Raw genomic sequence first — 20713 nt, forward strand, 5'->3', positions numbered from 1 at the left:
ACGGCCTCAAGATGCTGGCATATCCTTGTCTTTCCAGCAGAAGTGTGTGCTAACTTGCTTTGTTCTCTGACAATCTTCATGCCACTGCCTGTTCTCCCCTTGCTCCAGTATGCCAGTTGGACCTGACAGAGTCAGGGAAATTCTAGAAAAACATGGCTTACTACTCTCTGGAAGGAGTACCCTCTTCCTTTGGTGACCCAACATTGTTACCCTCAGAGGGGCTTGAATCCATGAATGCATGCACAATGTGTCACCTATGACAAAGTGGGCAGAGGCTAGCAACAGCTAAGCAGTAGTGAATACAGAGCTAGGGTGCTGAATGGCCACTCAGTACAAGAAGTTAGACTTTTGGTCTCCTTGGCCACTTCTCAAATATCCTAAAAATAAGCTGCTTCCATACAAGAATCAGGAACGACCGTCCTAGGAGATAGTGCAAGCTCTGGGAAACTCACATCTCTGAAAAAAAAAATTCTCTAAAGGAAAATGACATTAAAAAGTCAAACCACAATTAGCAGTTTGTACTTCTCACCATAAAAAGCCAGGTCATTTACCTTATCCTTATGTGACGTAAAGGTGTATAGCCTTCTTAGTCATCTATAAGCATTTTTTTATATATAAGCATTTTTTAATAAGGACGATAACCCTTTTTTTCTAATTTTGAAAATACTATCTCCAGTTTCTACTTGCCGTCTATTTTGACTTTTCATTTCTTTATGTAAATTTTAATTTAAAAAATAAAATCCACTCAAGTGTGTCTCTGATTATGCCTTCTTGTAGGCCCTTTTCATTCTGTAGGCTTGTCTTGTCCAACTTTTATGTGATAATTTTGTTTTATCTTATTATATTCTATTTTGTTATATTTTATTATTATCTCTTAGAAGCCTGTTCTTTTCTAATGAGAGACAGAAAGAGAGTGGATCTGGATGGGAGGGGAGGTGGGGAGAAACTGGGAAGAAAATCATGAAAAAAAAAAACATATCAGAATGTATTATTTGAGAAATGAATCTATTTTCAATAAAAGGGAAAAAAAGAAAACATGAAAAATAAAATCCCTATTAAAAACTCTATTTCTGCAAAGTGTTTTCCTATTCAGGGCCCCTCTAAAAGCTGGCTGCCTCTTTTGTCACTTGGCATATAGCCAGAGAAATAGTCTTTGAAGAAGAATGTGTTGTCTCTAAAATTTAAAAAGAAAAATCCTAACTAAGGAGCTCTTCTTTCCTTGTAGTATAAGATGCCAGAGGCAGTAATGTATTCTTTGGTTTGATAGACATGCCTGGGCACAATACTCATTGCTGGACTCCTAAAAGGTTTGCTGAAGAGTCTGACCTATTTTGAAGGGTTTATTACCCAGAGTCCATAGCGTGTATATCTTACCAAAGTCTGAGCAGAGGTCACCTTTTTCACATTCTGTCCTCAGTATAGCCTATTATCTTGAGAGTCCGTGCACGCAACACATGGAGGACCCACAGCTCACAGCTCTTTGGGCCATCTGATGAGACAGGGCGAACGCAGCTACATTCCAGTCAAATGAATACTCTCTATTCTATGTGACTGCAAACTATTTCTGGCTAGATAGAAGGAACAAATTTACTAAATCAGTGGACTTGCTCATGCATCTTCAGCAGCCTGTTCTAGTAATGAAACTCTGTCTAGTACAACACAGATGATCTTGGTTGTTACACGCTTGAGTGTGCTGTATGCACGGATACTCCTCAGGATGTATGTGCTCTCTACAGTGCCACAATGTTAACTAGAGTTATAATTTTTGTCAGGTAGAAGCTCTTGACCAGACCTTAGTGATTGTCTCAGCTCACACAGTGTGTACTTTCTAGTTAGGTTTTTAATATGTAGAAAAAAATTTCCTGTCACCCTGCATCCCAACAGTCCCCAGTTCATGCCTAACTTTGCCATCCTGTTGAACCAAACAAGGCAGTCACACGGCAGATACTGGCCAGAGGATATTTTACACCATTTATTCGGATAAAGACTTCCTGCTTCTATCGTCTTCATTTGCTTATTTCTATTACTCAGTAATGCGGTTTATTTTTCTCATATGGTGTAATCAACTCATTTTTAGTTTTTTTTAATTCCCTGAGTCGTCCAATGCCAGGGGCTGTCTTTCTTCTTTGCCTCACAGTTCTTGTGTTATCTGAGCAGTGCTGTGCATAAGAGCAGACATATTAGGGAACAAAAATTTCAATCGTAGTGATCCTCCTCCTTTCATACATGAAACCAGTGCATGCTTCCCTTCTGGCAAGAATCTAGCGTTGAAAATAGCAGTGGAGTCATATGGCGAAATCCGAAAGAAGGACAGGCGCCCTTCCCCAGGCTCGGCATTCTGGTCATCTTTAAAATACCAGAGAAGCCACATGAAGTCAGCAGAGATGGGATGCATGCTTGAGCCAGCCCTGACCGCCATCCTCTTCTTTCAAGGACAGAACATTTCATTGTGTACTTATTTCTGTTCAAGAGCAGGTTTTGATGGTTCAGAAAACAAGAAGTGCTAAGGAGAAATCACGCAACGTTTTATTTCTCGCCTGTGCGGTTCTTATAACGTCCACATTCCGGCGCCATGGAACCCGTCTACTGGTTCTTTGTGTTCTTGTAAATTTGCTTCATATGCCACAAAGAAAATTGCTATTTTTAATTTGCAACATACTAGAGTTTTGAACTTTTTCTTACCTAAAAATTTTCTTTAGTATCTATCTCTATCAATATGATGTCTTTCCATTGTGAGTGTGTGTGTGTGTGTGTGTGTGAGAGAGAGAGAGAGAGAGAGAGAGAGAGAGAGAGAGACAGACAGAGAAAGAGAGAGAGAGAGAAAGAGAGAGAGACACACACACACACAGAGAGAGAGAGAGCCAAAGAGTAACTCTCAGGTGCCATCTACCTTACCTTTTGAGATGAGATCATTCAGTGACCTAGAACGTCATCTCTTAGCGAAAGGTTGGACTAGCTGGCCAGATGTCTAGAGAATCTGCCTGTCTGCCTTCTACCTCACTATCATTTTCTACCTCACTATCATTTACAACTATGTATCACTATTAAAATTCTGTGTCTGTTCTTGGAACTAAGCTCCAGTCCTTACAATGGAGAGATGAGTACTTTGACTCCTGAACCATCCTCCACAGTCTTCTGCATCATGTTTTATCATTGCATAGTACAGATGTAAGTCATTGGCCTGGGTGACAGGGTGACATACCATCAACATCTTTATTTATCAATACTGTCAATTCTAACAAAAAATATTTTTAAAAAAACAGTACTATACACGTAGCTTTGCTTACATTTCATTTTCCACTATAAGTGCATTGGTTTAAGAGAGATTATCAGACGTGCAATTACTGAGTCTTAGGGAATCTGCATTTTTAATTTTATTCTGGAAATTTGCCCTCCTTAGGGGCCCCTGGGAAAGTACCCTTCCAATAACAATGCATCCTTGGCCTCTCCTGGCACCGTAGCTTTCCCTCAACACACTGGCATTATCACCACATACTCTATTGTAGATTTAAATGTCATTAATATGCCAGGCGTGGGTGGCACACTCCTTTAATTCCAGCACTCGAGAGGCAGAAGTTGGTGGATCTCTGTGAGTTCAAGGCCTGCCTGGTATACAAGAGCTGGTTCCAGGACAGTTAGGACTGTTACACAGAGAAACCCTGTCTCAAAAAACAAAACAAAAAAAGGCATTAATATTTCTCTCCATGTGAACAATCGCTTGCCCCCCTGTCTTAGTCCTTGAGGCTGCTATAGCCAGAAGGCTATGGACAAAGTGGTTCATAAGCAAGAAATTTATTTCTCTCATTTATGGACTCTGTGAAGTCTAAGATCAAGGCATTGGCAGACCCTGTTTGTGAGGCCCTAATGCCTGTCTCAGAGACAGCAGTCTTCTTTCTGTATCCTCACATGGTGGAAGGGGCCAGGCATGTCTCTCTTGTGAGGCTACTAATCCCATTCCATCTGCATGCCCTTATCACTCCACAAAGTCCCTATTTTCTTATACCCATGTTTTGCACAGTAAATTTCAGTATATAAATTTTCGTGTGGTATGTACAGGCATCTAGACCTAAGTACTTGTTTATCTATTGTTTTTTCTTCAACTCTTAATAGAACAGGGAGATTAGCTCATTATCAGTGATCTAAAATATACTTTCTCTCAGTCTGTCTTTTGTTTATTGTTTTGTTCTGCAAGAAAAAAAATGTTTTCAAAGAATAGGTTGTGTCAATCTGCCATATTATGACGTTTCCATTTGAATATTTTTGAATAAATAGGACTTCCCATTCTTCTTTAACAAAGGAAGCTAATAAAGGGAAACTGACAGCCATTTATTGAGACCTGGGTAATGTGTGCTTGGAATTCAGTCTGATTTTGTTTCAGATGACCACTCTGTTGCCAGAACCAATTTTTAAATACTCCATCTTTTTTCATAAGTGACTTCTCATTGCTTCTTATATACTTCGTATACTTATATTCTTCTTATAGGTGCCTAGAGCACCGTGTGTTTATAAAGCAGTATAGTCACACTGTGCCCGTTACCTTTGTGCTGGAGCTCTCACAGTTCTAACTACAGAGGCTTCCAGTTCCTTTATCTCACAATGTACTGTACAATGTTTGTTGCTGGTGAAAAATGCATCTCCATTTTTCTTTTCTTAAAAAATGAGAGGCTTACTAACAATTTTTATGCTTGTTTGTCCAATTGAATTCAAAGTTTGTCTACTTCCAAAAATACCCTAGTCATGTGTGTGTATACATATGTATGCATATACAAATACATCCAAAGCACTCCACTTTTGCTAATGTTGGATAAATGGCATGCTTTGTTTGCTTAGTTCAAAGAGATAAGAAGCCTTTTCAAAAATTTATGCAGCCCTCTTTTGTGAGAGTCAACTGGCATTTTGGAATTTCTACTTACATAAAATTTTTCCAGGCCAACTCATTACTAGATGTTTTTGTTGCTGTTGTTGGTTTATGTTTGGTTTAGCTTGGGCTGCTATTTTAAGTGAGGACTTTTTTTTTTTTTTACCATATCTTCTAACTAGGAATTATATATACATTATATATATATATGTTATCTTTATATTAAATCTTTATATCATTGTACTAGTCACTTTTAAAATAATTGGGGTTTTGGGTTTTTTGTTTTACTCATTTGTAATTGTTTAGTTGATTTTCTTGGATGTTTATATTTTTTCTGCACTCTCTTATCTGCATTAATTTTTCGTTCCCGCTGCCTTTGCAGGGTCAGATTGTCATATTACTTTTGCTGTCTTGTCTTGATGGCTCTTGTGTAGTCAGCTTGGGTCAGAACACCTCTGCTGTGCCTTCTTAAAGCACAGGGCTGCTAAGCAAACACCTGCCTGGATTCTCCTTCAAAGCACTGGGCCCTACTTGATGAAAACAGAGTGGAGATCACAGTCGCTTTCCAGCTACAGTGCGGACGGTCACTTCATCTTAAACTATAAGTTAATGCATACGTTGAATTGTGGGCTTTATTCTATTTAATTTTATTTACATCTGCTCATGTGCTTTCTGCTCATTTATGTGTCCCCTTTGGAGAGATGTGCAGCAGGGTTGTTGATTCTGAACTGGGTGAGGGGGGTCTTGTTGTTGCTGAACTGGAGTGCTTCTTTGTACAAAGTGCACATCTCTTATCAGATAAAAGAGTGGCAAATATTTTCCCATTCTTCAGACTTTTTTTCCCATTTCCTTGTTAGTGGTTTTGATATGGGAATCTTAACAAAGATCATGTTTTTCTATATTCCTGAGTTTGTAGTTTTGGGTTGAAGCCTTTGATACGTTTTGAATTATTATTGTAATGTAATTTTATTGGCTTGGATGCAGGAGGTTTCACCGACATTTCCCCTCAGATGGATCTTGTACTTTGACCGTGTCTGTGTTCTACTTGTCTCTTTCTTGCCTCTCCCTCTCATTCTTCCAGACTCATGTCCAGCTTCCCGTGTTATATGCGTGTGTTATTTAAAGCATCCGTATAAAACCTAGGACCCACGAATAAGAAAAACACGTAATGTTCGTCTTTCTGAGTCTAAGCTACTTTGTGATAATCTTCATTTACCTCCACTCTTGCAAACGACATGATTTTGTTCTTTTTTACTGAACAAAACTCCTCCATATGCACATAAGGCATTTTTCCTTATCCATTAATCTGAAAATTTTCAAATATGGTACAGAATACAATTTCATTCTCTTGCCTCTCCCCGCAACCCCGACCTCCTTTTTCAGTTTCGAAGGTCCTCACAGATGGCAAACAAGAACATTACCTCTGAACTAGATTCCTGTCCTTTTCACATTTTGTTTTTTTGAGACAAAGTCTTGCTCAATACCCAGGATGCCCTCACACTAATGACCCCCCTGCCTCAGCCTTCCAGGTGCCTGGACCGGCAGGTGGGATTGCACCACACTAGCCTTTAGCCACGCGGTCTGGATGTGCTTATCTTATTTTCCTAAGAGCATTTGATAGGGGCTTTCTTTCTCCACCCAATGGCTTCTGACCCTTTCCAAAAGCCCGTAGCTAGGAGAAAGAAGGTCAGAGTGTAGAGTCAGCAAAGACGATGTGTGTGAGGGGTACGGTCAAAGTGCATTATATAAGCTCAGCCAATGTCATAACAAACCTACAGCGTATTTAGATATGCAATTGGATTTTTAACTATATCCGAATCATTTTAAAACATCGACCTGCCAGAATGGAGGATAGCTTAGTTGGTAGATTGCTTGCCTAGCATACAAGCCCTGGGTTTGATTTTAAGCAGGTGTGTGGTGCGCAGCTGTAACCCTAGCCCTGGGTGAGTGCCGTAAGGGATCAGGAGATTAGGCCTCTCATGCCTGGGGCACGTACGAATGTTTTAAAAACAAGCACATCTGTCCTCTAACTATATTATTTTTTAACCCATTTACCTTAAAAGTAATTTCTGGTAGGATAACCCTCACTCTGGCATTTGTCAACTGTGGTAAACATGCTAAAGATTTTTGCTTTCTCATTTCCTCATTCTTGCTTTTTGCGTTTAGTTGATTTTTTTTTTTCAGTGAACAGTTTTTGGTTTTTCCTTTTGTGTTGTGTATCTTCTACACACAGACAGACACCCATACTCCTGACCCCACACTCCCACATGCAACACACACATGCAACACACATACACAGACAACACACACACACACACACACACTTCTCTCTCTTTTCTGCTTTCTATGTTGGAGATTGAACGGGTGCTAGAAAAGCACTTTACCAGTCCTGTCCCAGCCTCGAAATTCAAGCTGATACCAATTTACGTCTCTGTCTTTTTTTTATGTTGTTGATGTGATTTAAAATTTTATACATGATAAACATGCGGTGCTAATTTCATTGTCAACTTAGTTGCATTTGTAATAAATCAAGAAAAATGCTTCTGACGTGTGTCCGTGGGGCCCATTTCCATGGAAGTCTACCCCTGAACATGGGCCACTTCATGCCATCAGGGCCCTAAACTAAATAAAAAAGAAAAACTGATCAGAGAGCTGGCGGTCACCTCTTTTCCTGACGGTGGATGCAATGTGACCAGTCAGTCACCGTGTACTGCTGGAAACACTTCCCCACCACCATGAACCCTATACTCAAACCTTGGGCTGGAATTCACCTGCCTTCCTTTTTTAAAAATTTATTTAATTTTTTTCATTTTACATTCCAACCCCAGTTCCCCCTCCTTCCCGTTCTCTGCTTACCAATCTCCCCCCATGCCACCCCCATCCACTCCTTAAAGGGGATAAGGCTTCTCATGAGGAGTCAACAACTTGGGATACCAAGTTGAAGCAAAACCAAGCCTCTCTCTCCTAAATTAGGCTCTGGAAGTTATCCCACCATAGGGAATGGGGCCCAAAAAGCCAGTTCATCCCATTACCAGGGATGCTTCCCAAACATATCAAGCCACATAACTATCACACACATTCAGAGGGCCTAGTTCAATCCCTCGCAAGATCCCCATGTGTCAGTCCAGGGTCTGTGAACTCCCACTAGCTCGGGTTGGCTTTCCCTGTCATTTTCCCCATCATAATCCTGTCCCCTTTTTCATATGATCCCCTCTCCCTCTCTTCAAATGAACTCCAGGAGCCCGGCCCAGTGCTTAGCTGTGGATCTCTGCATCTGCTTCCATCAGTTACTGGAGGTAGGCTCTATGAAGACAATTAGGGTGGTCACCAATCTGATTACAGGAGATGGCCAGTTCAGGCACCCTCTCCACTATTGCTAGGAGTCGTAGCTGGGGTCATCCTTGTGGATTCCTGGGGATTTCCCCAGCACCAGTTAACCTGCCTTTCTTAACTGGAATTTTTTGTCACAACCATGAGTAAAGTACCTGCTAGTGTTGTCCATAGTATGGATTAGTGATTTATCTTTTACATCTTTGCCTCCAAGTCAGACTTAGCCCTGGGTTTCATATTTACCCATCACAAAAGAACTGGCTTTCATATTAACTCAGGGAGTCACCCTCGTTGAAGATAACCTTACAGGGGTAAGGTTGCTGTTGTTTGTCTTCACCTGAAGGACTCTGTAGTAGCTCGTCAGTTAGGTCTAATGATATTTAAGTTTCCTCAGATTTTATTTTCCTGGAACTGTCTTAATTTCTTTGCATTGTTTAATAGGTAGTTTTGTCAGATACACTTTGAATTGATAGATCTTTTTTTTGCAAGTTGGAATAATTATGAAGAAAATGACAGAGAAGGCTTACATTTCTTGGATCTGATCATCAGTAGAAATCTCAACTTTTAAGGATGTCGCTAGTTAGAATTCAACAATAAATAGATTACATAGGTATTTATAATCATGGTCAGCCTGTATGTTCTCCATGTCTCTGCTGCCTAACCAAAGTGTCTTCAGAACAGATCTTGTCCCTTTCTCTTCACTTTATGTTAGGGTTTGAGAGAGGGCAGAATAGTCACAGATTTAATGTGTCAGACACAGCCAAGGAGACATATCTTAACCTAGTGTAGAGTATGAGATTCTGTTGTCAAAGACTGTTGCCATGTTTGTGAAAGAGTTTGGGGGTCTTGTCGGGAGCCTTGTGTATTTACACGTGGGAAGAATGGAATACTTAAGATCAATGTATAGTCTGGTAAAGTGACTGCATCCCTGGTTTCATTGAATAACTTTTGTATATTTACACTTTGCCCTGTAGTCTTGAATGCTTTACTCACTCAGATTTAGGGCTCAGCTAATTTACTTGCTTGGTCTGATACTCGCAAATGTGTCACAAAGAGTCATTTGTACGTATATTCTGTACATTTTAGCTACTCCCATTTCTGCCTTTCTATGAAAACGCATTCTTACAGCCTAATCCAGAGAAGGAAGAATTTAAGTGTCCCCATCATCTCAGATAAGAACAGTCTTTATCCGCCACTGTATTCAGTAGTTAACCAACACAAGGCACAAGTGGAAATCCAGCTCATATCAGAAGATCTTCTTATTAAATATAACCTAAACAGATTGCTCACCAAGGCCTTTAAAAAGTTATTTAAATCACTGAAGTTTCAGAGTGGCTTTGTACACATCAGAACTGTTGCAGCAGATAACTGTGTACCCATGAAGAAATGAAGTACAAAGTATAATCCGTTTGAAGGGTACCCCCACCCCGTTTCATGGGAAATTTTAAGTACTTGGAGTTTCTCACAAAGCAGACTCGTCAAGCTGGTGAGTCATTCTGATGTAACGAGTAGACATGATGGATTTGATTTCTCGTTGGGAAAACTCTTACAGAGTATAATCCATGACTATCATCTATCAAGATGAGGCACTGGTGTGTGTTGTTACGTCTCAGTAGGAATTGTATACACAATAAGCGAAGATTTCTTCTCTCTTAATGGCCACAATGGGCTGCAGGTTCTTGTTCTCAACATTCAGATTTCTCAACACACAAAAAAGGGGAAGCAACTTTAATTCATTTCGAATTTCCATAATTTTCAGAGATCATAATAATGAGGGATTACTAGAGACAAATTGGGTAATAGCCCTTATTTACTTCTCTAACTTGTTTATGGCGCTTGAGGTCTGCAGAAGACATCCAGTGTTACACATTCACCTGGACAAGACCCCTGGATCTCGCTATCTTTATCCATGGTGGGACCTTTGAACGCTGTGCTGTGTCTGACCTGGACAAGACCCCTGGATCTCGCTATCTTGATCCATGGTGGGACCTTTGAACGCTGTGCTCTGTCTGACCTAGGCACATCACAGCTAGCTAATATGTGACCATCTGTTGTAGCCCACAAAACTTGTTTCAGGACACTGACAAAAATTTGGCGGATGGCACTGAAAACTTCTAAATTGGCACTTGTGGCAAGTTCTTCTCCCTAGAAAGAGTTGTCATTTGTGACAAGAGATAAAAAAAAAAAATCTGCAGAAATAATCTTACATTTATCCTTCATGCCTCCACCAACACAGTAAAGAGGCAAAAAATGCATTCACAACCTAAGATCATGATTCTGGAAGTTACCTTCAGGTCTCCTTTCCACACATTCACATTTTGCAGTTTATCAAAAGTTTCGAGCCAGTCTATGCTCAAACTGTTTCTCAATGGCAAACATGTCTATTCCTCAGCATGGAAACAGTTGATTGGCTGCCTTCGCATTAACTTCTTGCTCTTTCTCTCAGAATTTGTATTTTGGTCGCAAAATGACTTTGTTTTATGTGTGTATGAGTGTGCCACAGTGTGTATGTGTGTGTGCCACAGTGTGCATATGAGTGTGCCACAGTGTGCGTGTGTGTGTGAGTGTGCCACGGTATGTGTGTGAGTGTGCCACAGTGTGCGTGTGTGTGTGAGTGTGCCACAGTATGTGTGTGAGTGTGTCACAGTGTGCGTGTGTGTGCCACAGTGTGCATATGAGTGTGTCACAGTGTGCATGTGTGTGTGTGCCACAGTGTGCATATGAGTGTGTCACAGTGTGCGTGTGTGTGTGCCACAGTGTGCATATGAGTGTGCCACAGTGTGCATGTGTGTGAGTGTGCCACAGTGTGCATGTGTGTGTGTGAGCCCCAGTGTGCATGTGTGTGTGCCACAGTGTGCATATGAGTGTGCCACAGTGTGCATGTGTGTGTGTGCCACAGTGTGCATATGAGTGTGCCACAGTGTGCATGTGTGTGTGAGCCACAGTGTGCATATGAGTGTGTCACAGTGTGCATGTGTGTGTGTGAGCCACAGTGTGCATATGAGTGTGTCACAGTGTGCGTGTGTGTGTGCCACAGTGTGCATATGAGTGTGTCACAGTGTGCGTGTGTGTGTGCCACAGTGTGCATATGAGTGTGCCACAGTGTGCGTGTGTGTGAGTGTGTCACCGTGTGCATGTGTGTGTGAGCCACAGTGTGCATATGAGTGTGTCACAGTGTGCATGTGTGTGTGTGAGCCACAGTGTGCATATGAGTGTGTCACAGTGTGCATGTGTGTGTGAGCCACAGTGTGCATATGAGTGTGTCACAGTGTGCATGTGTGTGTGTGAGCCACAGTGTGCATATGAGTGTGTCACAGTGTACGTGTGTGTGTGTGTCACAGTGTGCGTGTGTGTGTGAGCCACAGTGTGCATATGAGTGTGTCACAGTGTGCGTGTGTGTGCCACAGTGTGCATATGAGTGTGCCACAGTGTGCGTGTGTGTGAGTGTGTCACCGTGTGCATGTGTGTGAGCCACAGTGTGCATATGAGTGTGCCACAGTGTGCATGTGAGTGTGCCACAGTGTGCGTGTGAGTGTGCCACAGTGTGCGTGTGTGTGTGTGCCACACTGTGCATGTGTGTGTGAGTGCCACAGTGTGCATGTGTGTGTGTGCCACAGTGTGTGTGTGTGTGTGCCACAGTGTGCGTGACTGTGCCACAGTGTGCGTGTGTGTGCCACAGTGTGCGTGTGAGTGTGCCACAGTGTGCGTGTGTGTGAGTGTGCCACAGTGTGTGTGTGTGTGAGTGTGCCACAGTGTGCGTGTGTGTGCCACAGTGTGCGTGTGAGTGTGCCACAGTGTGCGTGTGTGTGAGTGTGCCACAGTGTGTGTGTGTGTGAGTGTGCCACAGTGTGCGTGTGTGTGAGTGTGCTACAGTGTGCATGTGGAGGGCAGAGAATACCTTTCAGCAAATGGTTCTCTTTTTCTATTATGTGGGAGCGAGAAATCCATCTCAGGTCTTCAGGCCCGAGAGTAGGTGCTCTTATTTGCTGAGTCATGTTGCCAGCCACAAACAATTTTTAAGAATTTATCTCTGAGATAATTTCAGGGTTGGAAAAACTTTAAATATAGAAAACAATCCAGAAATACTCAGACTTCAAAGTCTGTCGTGTTACCACACTGGCTTTCTCCTTTCTGCACACGCATGCATTCACCTTTGGTTTAGTTTCACCTGTAAGAATTACGTTGTAGACCTGTACACTTTGCTTCCAAATCCTTTAGTGTAAATCCTTAAAAAAAAAAAAAAAAAAAAAAAAAGAAGAAAGAAATACTCTCTTACATTACCTGTGTTTCAGAAGCCACACCAGGGACTTTAGTTTTGCTAGAATTCTATTATCTGATGGGTTGACCTTATTTTTATTCTACAAATTGGCCCAATAAGGCGGCTTTTCTGATCCAGAATTCAGGTGGAGGTCACATGTTACCTGTTACCTGTGACTCCTCTCCACTGTCTTCAGCAACCTGAAGCTCCCCAGTCTTGGACTCTGCAAGCTTGGCTGTTCTGGAGGCTAAGACCAGCGATTGTATTGTATGCCTTTACGATCACTGTCACCGTATCTCCTCTCATTTAGTTTCTGGCAGGCAGGTTTCCCATACAAACCACAGTGCCTTCACCGTTTCGCTGTGCAGAAGTCTGAGAAGCACCTCTTTTACCTGGTCAATGTTAAGAAACATGTACATTTGCCTCTTGATGGGGCATGTTGAAAATGGTGGTTCACATTCAAAACAGCCAAAAGAAGGAAGCAACTCATATGCTCCGGTAAAAAAAAAAAAGGAAAGAAGGAAGCAAGCAAGCAAACAAGCAAACAAGCAAGCCCATTGGAAAAAGTACCAGCAACGAATATTATTTCTCTCAATCCATCTCTGCATGGTTTATAGTGTAAAATAGTGTTACTCATATTATCTATGAGTGCAGGGATGGGTTAGTTTTCTCCACTGATTAAAGAATTAAGAGGCAGGAAGACTTTGAAAATCAAGCAAAGCTTAAATTTATTCAAAGAAGACAAAACCAAGTTTAAAAGCTGCCCCGGGGCAGGCAAGCTGTGAAGCTCAGCAGCTGTCCAGAGGAGGAGAGAAAAGAAGGTGAAAAGCCACTCTGCTAGAGCTAAGCCAGCATGGAGCTCAGTGAGGGACAGACAGCCACAAGATGGGGAGCAGAACTTTAGAAGAAAATGTCCCCCCCCCCCCCCAAAAAAACCACCTTAAGTTCTGGCCATCCTCAGAAAGAAATAGAACAAACAAGGAGAACAAAGAGGCCTTTAGGAGTGAGGACTCAAAAAGGTGGAAGGACCCAGGCAAAGCTATGAAAGCAGCTCCGGAAGACTGTTCCGGGGGTGGGAACGGGAGAGGGATCATTATTTCGCTGATCTCTTCAGCATTGCTGAAGGAGAGCCAGCTTTCCTGGGAGTGATCCTTAGGTGACTGACAGGCCCAACTGGGTTCACTTTTTCATGTTTTGGATAGCTTGGACTATTAAGCCTCTACCCAGGCCAGAGATTTCATCCTCTTGACCAGAAATAATTAGTTTTCCTTTAACAGGCCTTTTGCCGGTACTGTTATTACCTTTTTGAAAGCGTCCACCAACTGCGTGTATCCTATTCTCTTGGAGAAATAACACTCTTAGGCTGAATAACACCTGGGAAATGCTCATAGAGAGAGTGGGGTTTTCATGGACTCCCACTGTTTCGATGACTGCCTCCACCATCGCTCGCCATTCACGGCGCAGGTCCTCATCTCTTTTCTAAACTTTAAATTCAAATATCCACTTCCCCGCTGTTCTTAGTTCTCTCAAAAGAACCTTAAATTCAAATGCGTAAATCAGAACTCATATTTATTTCCTCGGCCCTGCTTGCCGCCTGGCATCATGTCTCAGGACAGGCCCCTTCCTGTTCCAGAACACATTTGCCACAATACAGCTGCTGCCCTTTACTTCCTAAGCAGCCACCCCCTCTCACAGGCAAAGCCATTATTTCTCCCGTTGTAGGTCTTATAAGACTGACAGTTCTAGCCACACCCACTCTGCCCACTGCTCACGACACTACTGCTGGATTACTTGTATGGGAAAACTATGGAAAATAAGACATCATCGCTTTTCATTCTTAAAATTTTTTCAGGTTTTATTTCTCTGCTTTAAATTCACATAAAACTTAGTTCTAGAGACCTCCTGGGTCTGCTTGACACCTCACCAACCCTTACTTGTTCTCCTTGCTGGCAGCACTGGGGTCTCTGGGAGAACTCGGTGCTCACGGGCATGCCTGCCTTTTGCTGGTGCTCACGGGCATGCATGCCTTTTGCTGGTGCTCACGGGCATGCCTTTTGCTGGTGCTCACGGGCATGCCTTTGGCTGGTAGTATAGACATCTGCATGCTTCAGATCCTTCCTCGCTTCTCTTCAAATGAGGCTCTACAGGCCTTCAGATGTCACCATGAACTCCTTCATGGGAGTAGCTCTTTCCTTGCTGAGCAATTGAGGGCTCTCTGAGACAAGCATGTTTCACAGAATCAGTTACTTTCACACACAGTCGTCCTCATGATTGCACTTTGCCTTTTGTGTCTGTGAGCACTTGATTGGCATCCGTCTTCCCAACAGAATGTGAGCACCATGAGGGGTACTAGTGCCTGTTTGGCGTCACCACTGTGTCCTTCCAACATTGACTGGCTCAGATTAAAGTATTGGCCATTAAAATAAATAAGCGTCTGGTAAAGTATGTTCCATAGATGCTTTCACATGCACACACATCCTTCTTAGTTCAGTTTTTTAAGATATTTTCATCCACCATCTCCATTGGGATAGTCAAATATGAAACCTGGTACTTTAACTCATGAGCTGTGGGTCTGCATGGTCACACTGCTTCCACTTGCTATAGCTGTACTTAAAGGCATGGGTTTAGATGCTGCTTTCTAATTATTATCTTAGTCCAACCTCAGACTTAACATTCGTTCTTGGTATCCTCCACTATCATTAGGGCTGACTTGTACATGTCGAAATTTTAATGAACGTTCTAACGGAACTGTTTTGGAGTGCCGAGTTTTCTTAATGTATGTGATACCTCTAGCCATTGGTAAAAATTCCCTGCTGCTTATGGTCCAATCTCACTAATCATGATGCCTCTGGTGTCCAAAATAGGTGATGGGCTCAGAAACAAAAATAGAAGTTTGGTGGGAAACAGTGTTAGGAGGCTCAGTGCTTTCAAGGGTCATGCTCCTTTAGTCAATTTTAGGGAGCTGTTTTATAGACATGGGATTTGTGGAATTGTGGGAAATCTTACAACCACTGACACATCACAAGTCTTCGTGAAAGGCAATTCATCTCTTCTATTGGTGACTATACTTGTGAGGACAGAAGACACTTACTGTCTGGGAACATCTGAACCCTAAATCCAACTTTAATTGAATCTCCACAACTGCAGAACACTACAGTTTTAGGACAGGTCTTATTGTAGCCAACTGAAAAGATATTTTAGGTTTATATTTTGGAACTCCAAACCCACCATGCGATGATTTCCTCACAAGGACACACAGGAATCTTCCGTGGGTGGCAGAATGCCTATTTAAAAACACCACACACACACACACACAAACTCAAAATAAGGATCACTAGGGTATTAGCAACTAAAAGGAAACCTTTGGACTTCTAAGTTTCATCAGAGGGAAGACTGCTTTTCAGGTGGCTTTCTAGAGATTAAGGCTGTCAACAGTGTGTAAGACTTTGGACGATGGTCACTGCAAAGATCAGCGTTATCTCCAGCTGAATTTTCCAAATCCCTCCACAATGTTTTTACAGGTGAGTGATTGTACTGACTCCCAATGCACAATTCTCTGGTGATTAAACCTTATCCTACTCTTTCTCACTTATTGAGCAGAAGACTTTGATTTCAGCAGCAGGGCCAGCAGTTTATGCCAGACTCTGTGCCGCACCCTCTGGAGCCTCGACAGTCGTTCTTCCATTGGGATGTAAGCCTAACACAATCACCAGCTGAACACTCCCAAGGAGCAGCAAGAGGCAATGCTCTGGTTGTTTTAGAAGAAGAGATCTATCTTTAAGAAATAAAATAGCTCTTCATCTGGACCTTGGGAGCTCAGTCCAGTGCTCCAGTGTTGGTCTCTGTCTCTATCTCCATCCATCGCCAGAAGAAGGTTCTATGGTGATATGCAAGATATTCATCAGTGTGGCTATAGGATAAGGCAAGTTCAGGCACCCTCTCCTCTGCTGCCCAAGGACCTAGCTGGGAACATCTCCATGGACACCTGGGAACCCCTATAGAGCCAAGTCTCTTGCCAAGCCTAAAATGGCTCCCTTAATTAAGATATCTTCTTCCCTGCTCCCATATCCACCCTTCCTCCATCTCAACCATCCCACTCCCCCAAGCTCTCCCCAATCCTCCCCTTTTCCCTTCTTTCTCCCCATCTTCACTTCCCCTTACCCCACTCCCACCCCTGTGTTCCCAATTTTTGCCCGGCGATCTTGTCTACTTCCAATATCCAGAAGGATAAATATATGTTTTTCTTTGGGTTCACCTTCTTATTTAGCTTCTCTAGCATCACGAATTATAGGCTCAATGTCCTTTGTTTATGGCTAAAATCCACTAATGAGTGAGTACATACCATATTCATCTTTTTGGGTCTGGGTTATCTCAGTCAGGATAGTGTTTTCTATTTCCATCCATTTGCATGCAAAACTCAAGATGTCATTGTTTTTTTACCGCTGAGTAGAACACTAAAGTGTGTATGTGCCACACCTTCTTTATCCATTCTTCTACTGAGGGGCACCTAGGTTGTTTCCAGATTCTGGCACTGGACTGAGTTCCCAAGGTCCAGATGAAGAGCAGAAGGAGGGAAAACATGAGCAAGGGAGTCAGGACTGCGAGGGGTGCATCCACCCATGGAGACGGTGGGACTGATCTAATGGGAGCTCACCAAGGCCAGCTGTATTGGAACTGAACGAGCATGTGATCAAACTGGACTCTGAATGTGGCTGACAATGAGGACTGACTGAGAAGCCAAGGACAATGGCACTGGGTTTTGATCCTACTGCATATGCTGGCATTTTGGGAGCCTAGTCTGTTTGGATGCACACCTTTCTAGACCTGGATGGAGGCGGGAGGGCCTTGGACTTCCCACAGGGAAGGGCACCCTGACTTCTCTCAGGTCTGGAGAGAGAGGGGGAAGGGGGAGTGGGAGGGAAATGGGAGGAGGTGGAAATTTTTAATAAAAAAAAGAAATAAAATAGCCTGGTATATCACTGCATCCTTGCAATCCTGGTCCTTGGTAGATGAGGGAAGGGGATTGTGACATCCAGACAAGCTACACTGGAAGACGCTGTATCCAATTAAAAAAAAATAAAAAGACATAAACCAACACATGCCCATATAATATCCTCAGTCCTAGAAAGAACTGAGAACAGGAAGGTGATCCAAAGACCCGCTGCAGTATTCCCTCCGTGTGGGAGATAATTTGTCATATGCAAAAAAAAAGGGGGGAAATGCTTTGGATTTTGAAGTGGTATTTATATATCATTTGTGTGACATCTGATTAGATACAAGGTAACCCACAAACTGGCCCAGAATAGAGAAACAAAGCATGTTACAGCCAGTCCATCCCTAGGTAAGGCTGTAGCGTCTGCGACTACAGCCATATGGGTCCTTGGCTCCTAGCTTCTCAGCTAAGTCACCTTAAAAAAATAGATCTTCCCCAAATCTGAGAGGGCTCTTCCCATTTGTGTCACATGACCAGTTCCTGCATTTGGGGAACAAAGTGCTGTGATTCAGTGGGATCAGATGTTCATTCCCAGATCATCCCTGGGAGCAAAATAGAATCAATATGGAAGATTTATCATGTAGCAGAAGAGCTTCCCCAAATGAGCAGGTATATTCTTTCCCAAGAAAATTATGTCTAGTTGTCAGATTAAACATTACATGTTCACTAGATGCTAATCCTATAGACCACAGCAGCTATCTTAATACCCAAAGATGCAAGATCTGGAAATTAATGGTCCAAAGTGGAAAGGGATTATTTGGAAAATATTACACGGACTTATCTTTATCAGGGCTTAGCTCAGTTACTAAAGTTAAATTTCTAAGTCTTCTGTAAGAATAGAGTAACTGAACAGTTCAGTGTTGGAGTCATGAAACAGAGCAAAATTGGATGAGGAAAATGCCAAACCCGGAACATGAAATTTCCCATAGCGGACACTGCAGGGCTAATTTACAGCCTTAGCAACTGTTCTCTCTGTGTGGAGCAGTCTTTGGCTTGCAAACATCCAGTTACAAGGCCAAGTCTACACCCCAGGCCACCCCACATAAAATGGGCATGAGCACTCTATGAAATACAATATGAAAACAACAGGCTGTACAGTTCACAGGAGTTGACGCATTATTTAAATGGGCTGTTCACTTGGAACACAATTTATAAAGTCATAAGAAGCACTTAATAAAAATCCCATTGAACGGCCCAGCTCCTAGCAACTAATAGATTTCTACCACACAGGAGGCAATCAAATACTTTTCTGAAGAAAATTTCACTGCACATTAGACTTCATTAATATTTATTTTAAAGATCACTTTTTATTGTAACAAATATAAAGTCACTGATGTCTTATAAATTTTCAAAAATGCTTTAAGTACAAAAAAATACATTAGTAAATAAAAGATATGTTGTAGTATTTGGTATATACTTAATACAGTCAGCATGCATAACTGATGTCAGAAAAGCTCATGCATTATTGGGAGCGAAAGGAAATGAGACATAACGCTATGTTGCTGATTATAAACTCATTGCTTCGGTCAGTTTTCTTTCTTCAGGGATACCATTTACCTAGAATCAAGATGACAATATGAGAATGAGTTATGCAGGATATGGTATACCTAGATTTTGAGCATCAGAAATTATTACAAGAAAGTTTGTCTTTTAAAATGAGTAAAGTGCTTATATCATTACCAAAATTTCTAGGTAATGTAGAAAATGGTGCGTTTTTTTATACCTCCACATATGTATCTCTTGCATGCTGCTTCTATTTGGCTCCTTAACACCTTTTTTTTGTACTCTCCTTTTGGTCCTCGGGGTTCTCTTCACACCACTCACCCCCTTTTTCGCCTCCAGCAGACTTCTACTTTCGTGTTGTATATAGGACACACACACGCATACACACCATACGTGCATATCTGAAAACCTAGGTTGTAGGGAGGATTTTTCTATCATCTTAATTTAAAATAATTATATTCATTAGTTTGGTTTGGTTTTGAAGGAAGGAAGGAATAAAGAAAGGAAGAAAGGAAGGGATTAATTCTGAATTAGCAACTTTTTCCCGAACCAGGCTGCAATGTTTTTTTCTCAAAAGTTATAGTCTGAAAATCCCTCCCTCAATAAACAAGCAGAATGAGTTCGACTGCGGGGTGTATGACTGTACCTTTTAATGGTGGCTTAAAAAAACACCACGTTTTTGGAAGGGCAGCGTAAAAGAGAGACCCAGAAAGCACATGAAGCCCACTGTCTTGGACCCAGTCCAAAAGGTAGTGCTATTGTCTGCCCTCCCCTGCTCTATTATCCCAGCCAGCGCTCCAGCCCAGCATCCGCGTCACGGGCTAACTCATTTGCTAAACTTGCGATGAAAATTTAGCAGAAAGCAACTGGCTGCAGGAAACAAGCCGCAGACCTACTTTCTGCACTTAGGGGCTACAAACAAAATGACTTGCTCTCCAGGAGACGACCCGAGCGCCTCTCCTCCACACAGAAAAAGCCTGTCCCTGCTCCATAATAATCACGCAGAGATCTGTCCCTTCACACCATGCTAGGATGAGCCGAGTGAGGGAACAGAGGGAACAGAGGGAACAGAACAGCTCAACTGTACTCATGAAAATACACAACCGGCCCAAAGCCACGTATTTGCAGATGGAACAGAACAAACTGGGAGCCAAGAAAAACAACATTTTAATGTAAATGAATAGAATATAGAATATAACTGTCCCTCAGCTCCCTTCCCAGGAGGCCTTGGTTTTAAATGTATGAGAGGCAGAAACAACAGCGCCTCACAGTTCTCAGACACTTTGGAGGCTCACAGAGAAAACAACAACAGAACACAGTAGAGGACGGTGCCCTCTAGTCAATAACAGGAGGAGAAAAGCCGCAGGGAAAGGACAGGCCTAACAAGAAGGATGAAATTCTTCTGACCTCACCAAAGTGCCTGTCCCCTAAACCTTCTTAGAAAAAGCTGTCCAAGAGGAAGCGTTTTCTCAGCTCTAAGTGCTCCTCCTATCAGGGCAGAGAAAGCACCCCGGTATTGAGGATGCATGTGGATAAAGATCTAGATTTTTACGAGTTTCAACATCGAGTTAGGATTTTCCTAGAAATTATCTGACTCCCTCTTATTGCCTGCCTCAAATAAGAAAGAGTCAGAAAACAGACATCTCAGGAGAGATAGGCCTTGGTGGTGGTTAGAAAGGAAGGGGCTGTATCATCTTTAAAAATATAGGTATGTCATTAGTAGAGATAAAGAATTTGAAAACTCTCCTCTTTCCGTGACATGTATATATAA

The 20713-nt window shown here is 42.2% G+C and overlaps 1 protein-coding gene across 5 annotated transcripts in view; it reads right to left on the bottom strand.

Moving 5' to 3' along the window:
• Window positions 1–18716: 18716 nt before the first annotated feature.
• Window positions 18717–20713, bottom strand: part of Sgce (sarcoglycan epsilon) — a 70851-nt gene continuing 68854 nt past the window's right edge. For all 5 annotated transcript variants that reach the window (XM_041675525.1, XM_041675523.1, XM_041675522.1 and 2 more), the window contains one exon: window positions 18717–18996. In XM_041675525.1, the coding sequence (XP_041531459.1) occupies window positions 18946–18996 (51 nt within the window). In that variant the 3' untranslated portion in view covers window positions 18717–18945. The remainder of the gene's footprint in view (window positions 18997–20713) is intronic.

The sequence above is a fragment of the Microtus oregoni genome, unplaced genomic scaffold (genome assembly GCF_018167655.1).
Source record: "Microtus oregoni isolate MIOR12 unplaced genomic scaffold, Mior012 000026F_ref0000081, whole genome shotgun sequence".
Classification (NCBI taxonomy): domain Eukaryota; kingdom Metazoa; phylum Chordata; class Mammalia; order Rodentia; family Cricetidae; genus Microtus; species Microtus oregoni.